We start from the raw sequence: 7,500 nt of genomic DNA, 5'->3' as shown, positions 1-7,500 counted from the left end.
ACCACATTTTAATTAACACCAGCGTGACCCGGCCGCTGATACATCCCTGGGAACACCGAGATCCCAACAACTCATACATCATCGCCACACACTCCTCATACATCATCACCACACACTTCTCCTTCTACTCATACATCATCACCACACACTCCTCCTTCTACTCATACATCATCACCACACACCTCTCCTTCTACTCATACATCATCACCACACACCTCTCCTTCTACTCATACATCATCACCACACACCTCTCCTTCTACTCATACATCATCACCACACACCTCTCCTTCTACTCATACATCATCACCACACACCTCTCCTTCTACTCATACATCATCACCACACACTCCTCCTTCTCCTGTCTCCACTGATGAACGTCCAGAGGGGGTTTTGACAGAAAGGGGAAAGAGAGAAAGAGAGAGAGAGAGAGAGAGGGAGTGAGAGAGAGAGAGAGAGACTGAGTGAGAGAGAGAGAGAGAGAGAAAAAGAGAGAGAGAGGGAGGGAGAGAGAGAGAGGGAGAGAGAGAGAGAGAGAGAGAGAGAGAGAGAAAGAGAGAGAGAGAAAGAAAGAAAGAAACTGTGGAAAAACGGCACTCCTACACTCGGCTGTCAGCCTTTGAAAGATTTGTTACTAGGGAGGGAATTAAGACGCCTTTGAAATGTCTCCCAACTAATGGGGCTGGTAGCGACGGCGATGATGGCCAACATCAGACATCAGGCTTTTCAAACATCCGGGTTTGAAGGGGTGGCCGTTCTGTGGGGATCCCGTGAGCAATTAACACATTTTTGTGCACAGAGGATGAAGAAAGCTGGATTTCCGAACAAAGAATAAGTGGGATGGGGAAGGTGTCGATCTGTAAACCAAGATTAATCTGGTCCCTTGCTCTTTTTTTTTACGCAGTGCTTCACCGATCGGCAGCAAATTAATCTGTTTGCTACGATACACACGTCTTTTCTTTTCCTTCTTTCGCTTTGCTAACGAAGCACACCGCCTGTTTGCCACAGGGGAGGCTGGTGGAGGTAGAAGTCGGAGGTCGTTTTCATTGGAACGCATAGATGTGTGAATGAGGGAATGGTGTCACACACCACGTGTGTTTCCATTCCATGCCGGTCCAATTAGCCGGTGCTCCACCAGCGGCCGGCCTCCCCTGCTGTGTGTGTGTGTGTGTGTGTGTGTGTGTGTGAGTCCTGTGTGTGTTGGTTCGGGTGGGTGGCTGTGTCGGTTGTTGCTAAACAGTGGGCGTACGTACAGTGCGTATGCTTCTGATTAACATGCATGGGCGTCCCCGTAGGGGAGTCAGCGTGGCTAATCACCAGGCCGTGTCTCACTCAGTCCAGATGAGAACTGGCAGCTTCTGGACTCATGTTGCTCACCTGTTTCTGTTGCAATTACCAAGCCCTGTCATTCTACCCCCTCAGAGGCGACCTGTATTAAATGTCTTTATTCTAATCTCTCTCTCTCTCGCTCTCTTTCTCTCTCTCTCCCTGCAGGTTATGGTTTTGTTGACTTTGACAGCCCGGCAGCAGCACAGAAGGCCGTGTCGTCTCTCAAGGCCACCGGGGTGCAGGCTCAAATGGCCAAGGTAAGGACTGTAAGCATCCCAACCTCGCTCTCCATGACAGTTAGCATTATTGTTAGCATTGTTGCTACATTGTCATTAATGTATAGTATGACTGTGTTACTGTATGATCCATCTGCGAGCACCCCCCCCACACACACACACACACTTCTGTGGGACGACTTTGCTCTATAAACATTTTATAGAGTCCCTTTATAGTGCCTTGGTTAGATGACTTGCTCGCAGTGCTATAGTATACAAGGTCTGTTCTCATTACTGAATATGGGCTGTGGTAGCATGCTCTGTGTGTTGTGTAGTGTGTGTGTGTGTGTGTGTTGTGTAGTGTGTGTGTGTGTGTGTGTGTGTGATTCAGTGTGACATGGTGGCAGGCCCCTGTGGCCTTGCAGTAGGCCAGGTCTGCTTTGTGTCTTCAGTCCTCTGTTACACACACACACACACACGCACACACACACACACACACACACGGACACGCACACACGCACACGCGCACACATTTCTACCCCAACTACTAAACCGTTTTTGACTAGACTGTGTGCCATTAATATTGTACCGCCTGCTGCATTAGAGACATGATTCTCAACGAATCAGAACACTCTCAAAACACTGTCCAATAAGAACACAGACATTTGGCTGTTTGTTTAGTTTTTTTACGTAACGCCTGACTGAACCTTCCTTTCCTTTTCCTAAGATTCATCTAAAAATAAAAAAAACTCTAGACTTGAACATTCATGGGGAGGATAGTGGTGGTGATGGAGGTGATAGCACCATTATTCTGATCAGATCTGGTGGGAGTCGCTCCGGGGTTGGAGATGATATCCGGCGAGGTGCTCAGGTGCGCCGTTTTTCAAATACACCATTTACCCGTTTCCCCTCTCCACCGCGAGTCCTTGCTCCAATATTTATAAGAGGCCCGGCCCGCAGCATACTGATGAGGGTCCCCGCTCTCTCCTCCTCTCTCCCCACTCCGTTTAAGACCTCTCTTTGTATTCCTAGCATTGCCTTCTTTTCTTCAGTCAACGTTCTGCGGAGCTGGCTTTTGTCCCTGTATGAAACGGCTGACCTTTTTAACAGTCTTGTGGCTGGTCTTTTTGTTTGTGTGTGTGTGTGTATGTGTATGCGTGTGGGTGTGTCTGTGTGTGTGTGTGTGTGTGTGTGTGTGTGTGTGTGTGTGTGTGTGTGTGCGAGCATACGTGCGTGTTAGAGCTTACTTCTGAATGTTCACTGTTCTCGACCACATCATGGACTAAGGGCATGTGTGCGTGTGTCTGTGTGTCTGTGTGTCTGTGTGTGTGTGTGTGTGTGTGTGTGTGTGTGTGTGTGTGTGTGTGTGTGTGTGCGTGCGTGCCCTGCTACAGCACTCTCCCTTTATCACGGGTCTGAGGGACGTTAAGGGCTGGTTTGATGGTTATTGACATAACCGTATCTCTATCTAGTCTGTCTATCCTCCATGTCGTATACCCTCTCTATTAACACACACACACACACACACACACACACATACAAGCATTCATTAACACAGCACGTATGTGACTGTGACTTTGAGACTGTTGTTTCCATGTGTGGAGGCCCCAGAGAGTGTGGGAAGGAGACCCAGGAGAGCTACGGGCAGGTGGAAATCACACAGACAACAACTGCCACCCTCAGTGACTGAACACACACACAGACACACACACACACACACACACACACACACACACTTGCTGGTTCCCCTCCCTCGGCACCACTCTGACACCTACGTATATATCTCCTCACAACAAAGTAATAAAGGCGACAGCGAATCAGAGCTAGTGGCTTTGAGCTCATTAAATTAAACCGTCAGAGTAATCAAGTTGCACCTTTTTTTTTTTTCTCCCGCAGCCGCGCCATTAAATGGCTTTTATTAAGGTTCCCTGTTTTAAACACAGCTGGGAGCGGGGACCAGAAAGAAGAGAGGAGAGAGGAGAGGAGAGGAGACGGGAGGGAAGGAAAATAGGTCCTTATTTCTCTCTCCTCCGCCTACCTCCTGTCTCCATCTGTCTCCCTGCTCAATTGGAGATATGGAGGGAACATGAAACATTGTCTTCCTTTCATGTCCTCCTCCTCCTCCTCCTCCTCCTCCGCCTGGGGAGGGTGACAGTCTGAAGGTGGAGACGAGCCATAATTAAGGGACCTAACGGACACTTCCCCATGCCTACCTCCCTGTTACTCCCTACCTTAGAAGGAGCTGCGGGAGAGAGTACCAACGGTGTGTGTGTGTGTGTGTGTGTGTTTCTGTGCATGTGCGTGTACGTGTGCGTGTGTGTATGTGTGTGTGTGTGTGTGTGTGTGTGTGTGTGTGTGTGTGGTGTGTGTGTACGTGTGCGCCTGTGTGTGCATGTGCATGTGCGTGTGTGTATGTGCGTGCGTGTGTGTATGTGCGTGTCTGTGTGTTTGTGCGTGTCTGTGTGTGTGTGTGTGTGTGTGTGTGTGTGTGTGTGTAATCATGTGGGGGTAACTCCCACTCTCACACCTATCTGAGGACTTCATCCTCAGTGTCATTGTGCCTGGATAGCTTTCCTCCCTGTGAAAACTGACACCAGAGAAGACAGCATGATAACAAGTAAATGCTTCGTCTCCCACCGCAGATGCAAACCTGTCAGACACACACAGACACACACACACACACACACACACACACACACACAAACACAAACCTGTCAAGAGAGCGCCTCTCCTCTCTCTCCCCGCAGCCTGCCATTTCCCCCTTGAGCCAATCAAACTGAATTATGGGGTGAGCGCCCTGCGCTGCGCTGGCCGCGTCTGAGAAGCAATTCCACCTGACAGCTGGCTGCTTGCAGACAACACAGTCTTTATGGAGATGATATCTAACTTTGTTTTAGTCTTTCTGATAGTATAGGCATGAAAACCAAGCTTTTTTGATGTTATTTCTCTCTCTCTCTCTCTCGTTGTGTGCTACCTGAACCTGCCATGATACAGGTGTGCAGTAGGTGGTATGGTATCATTGTTGTATCTCCAAATCATATTATGCATTTGATATACTTGATGTAACCTCTGGCCTTAAATATACCACATTGAATACAGTGTTTATTCCCTGAGAGCAACAGTTTTTTTTTAAAAACCTGTGTAAAAGCCTCTAGTACAGGGACAGGAACGAAGGCAGGGGGTTTGTGTGTGTGTGTGTGTGTGTGTGTGTGTGTGTGTGTGTGTGTGTGTGTGTGTGTGTGTGTGTGTGTGTGTGTGTGTGTGTGTGTGTGCATGTGCGTGTGTGTGTGTGTGTGTGTGTGCGTGTGTGTGTGTGAGTGTTTGTGTGTCAGGTAATGCTTAAACATAGATAACTGATATTGAAGGAGGCCATCTTTCTCTCTCTCTACTCTCTCTCTCTCTCTCTCTCTCTCTCTTTCTCTGGGGAAATCCCTCTCAATATTACATTTATATTCATATACTGTATAGGAAGGCATAGGAAGCCCCTAGGCAGGTATCTGTAGTCTGTCAGCAGTATTATTATTATGACCATTAAGGGTGACTCTTTTGACACATTGATACAGTGTCAGAAGACCTCCCAGTTTACAGTTAAATGTTAAATAGACGATGACCTCTCGGCTTAAATCGAATGTATAGCTGACAATGCCCTTGCTGTGAGTGGCTGGGAATCGCTAGCCCTGCAGGAACACACACACACACACACACACACACACACACACACACGCACACACATACACACGCACACACATACACACGCTCACACACACCCGCAGGCAGTGGTTAAGTTTAGCCCTTCTAGTAGAGAGAATGTATGCCAAAGGAAGGATAATTGGGCATACTTGGAGGTACAGGTGCTTACTCAGCATTGCAGACGTCTATTCATTCGGAGTATCCCACCTTGGCTATTATGCCATTCCAACCCTACCATTGAAAGCAGTGCTTTTCATCAACCATAATGGTCTCAGAAGAAGTGCGGTAATCAGCACGGTCTCTCATCTTCATTTTCCCATTGAAACGGGTGTCATAGAGGCCCCTGATGTTACTTCCCTCTGTATGTTTGTGTGTGTTCTCGCGCGCGATCCATCAATATGGAAGCTGCTCACATCGCCACGTATCGTGTACTTCCACACGCAGTTATATTATTGCTTTGATCTGTGGTAAAGTATCACCCAGGTCCTCTTCCAGCTTTGCCTGTCTGTTCCCATAGTGACAGTGTGACAGGATCACACAGCTCATATAGTACACAGCCCTCCTCCGCTTCCCCTTCATGTTAGCATGTCTCTCACTCTCACTCTAACCAGTCTGTCGGAGGGTAAAGCCATGTACCGATGCATCATATCACCTCTACTAATGCAGCAGCTTGTCTTGCAGCCTCCCTGGAGTGTTGCCCTCTTAGAAAGAACAATGGGCTCCATGTTGAACCCTGGGGAGTCCCTTTCGGAAACCCTCGGTACACGGAACAGCCGAAGAAGAACTCTTTTGTGTTCTAGGTAGAACAGTTTTTTTTGTGTTTTTTTTTTTTTTTTAAGAGTGTAACTTTTGAAGGGCAAAGCCAGCAAGAGCCAGGGAGAGAAAGAGAGAGAGAGAGAGAGAGAGAGAGAGAGAGAGAGAGAGAGAGAAAGACGGAGAGAGAGACGGAGAGAGAGACGGACCATCTGACGAGCTCCCGCTTCGCAGCTCCACCATTGGCTCTCACTGTCTCAGTCTTCTAATTACGCTTCAATCATCCGGAGGAGCGCCACGTGAGGTAAATTATTTCTCCCAAGCAGCCGGGAGACGTGCAGAGAGAGAGAGAGAGAGAGAGATGGAGATAGAGAAAGGGAGGGATAGAGGGAGAGAGAGAGAGGGAGAGATGGAGGGAGAGAGACAGAGAGAGAGAAAGAGAGGGATAGAGGGAGGGAGAGAGATGAAGGGGGACAGAGAGAGAGAGAGAAAGAGAGGGATAGAGGGAGAGATGGTGGGAGAGAGAGAGGGATAGAGGGAGAGAGAGAGATAGAGGGAGCAAGATGGAGGAGAGAGGCCTGCCTGCCAGCAGTAGTGTCACCTCACACAGCCGTGGCAGCAGGAGACAGGCCAGCACTAATGAACAAAGTTACAAACCTATCAGACGGAGGAGGGGAGGGAGAGGGGGAGGGAGGGAGGGAGAGAGAGAGAGAGAGAGAGAGAGAGAGAGAGAGAGAGAGAGAGAGAGAGAGAGAGAGAGAGTAACAATCCGTCCATATTTTCTCTCAGGGGGTGGGAGCATTAGCGTAACATTTTAATGGACCTACATTATCATCACACTGGGATTAGCACCGTCATACTGTATTGATACTGACTGACTGTGTTTATACCTCTGTATCTACTACTCACAGCACTTTATACATAATACATCATTATTATTGTTGTGTTTATAACTCTGTATCTACTACTCACTACTACTACTGTGTGTTTATTCCTCTGTATCTACTACTCACAGCACTTTATACATGACTGACTGTGTGTGTGTGTAAATCTGTATCTACTACTCACAGCACTTTATACATGTAATACATTAGTAGTAGTAGTAGTAGTAGTAGTAGTAGTAGTAGTAGTAGTAGTAGTAGTAGTAGTAGTAGTAGTAGTAGTAGTAGTAGTAGTAGTAGTAGTAGTAGCAGTAGTTATTGTTATTGTTATTGTTATTAATTGTATTAGTGTACTATTATTATTATTATTACTATTATTCTTATTATTCTTATTAGTAGTAGTAGTAGTAGTAGTAGTAGTAGTAGTAGTAGTAGTAGTAGTATTAGTATTAGTAGTAGTATTATTATTATTATTATTATTATTATTATTATTATTATTATTATTATTATTATTATGTTTCTAGTATTATGCTTCTTCAACTCATTGTAATTAGAGGTCAAGCAGGGAAGTTGGAATGCACTCCACACTGACAGCGGTTTGAAATAATATCTCAATTAATAGGTTATATTATGGT

General features: G+C 46.8%; 1 protein-coding gene across 2 annotated transcripts in view; it reads left to right on the top strand.

Moving 5' to 3' along the window:
* The window catches only part of LOC308158502 (RNA-binding motif, single-stranded-interacting protein 3-like), a gene marked incomplete at both ends in the record, with an annotated part of 211,336 nt that overhangs the window by 103,569 nt on the left and 100,267 nt on the right, over window positions 1-7,500 (top strand). For both annotated transcript variants that reach the window (XM_080532138.1, XM_080532139.1), the window contains one exon: window positions 1,492-1,583. In XM_080532138.1, the coding sequence (XP_080388264.1) occupies window positions 1,492-1,583 (92 nt within the window). The remainder of the gene's footprint in view (window positions 1-1,491; window positions 1,584-7,500) is intronic.

This window comes from Nansenia antarctica, assembly GCF_963989245.1.
Source record: "Nansenia antarctica genome assembly, chromosome: 5".
Taxonomy (NCBI): Eukaryota; Metazoa; Chordata; class Actinopteri; order Argentiniformes; family Microstomatidae; genus Nansenia; species Nansenia antarctica.
This window is presented reverse-complemented; position numbering and strand designations above follow the sequence as displayed.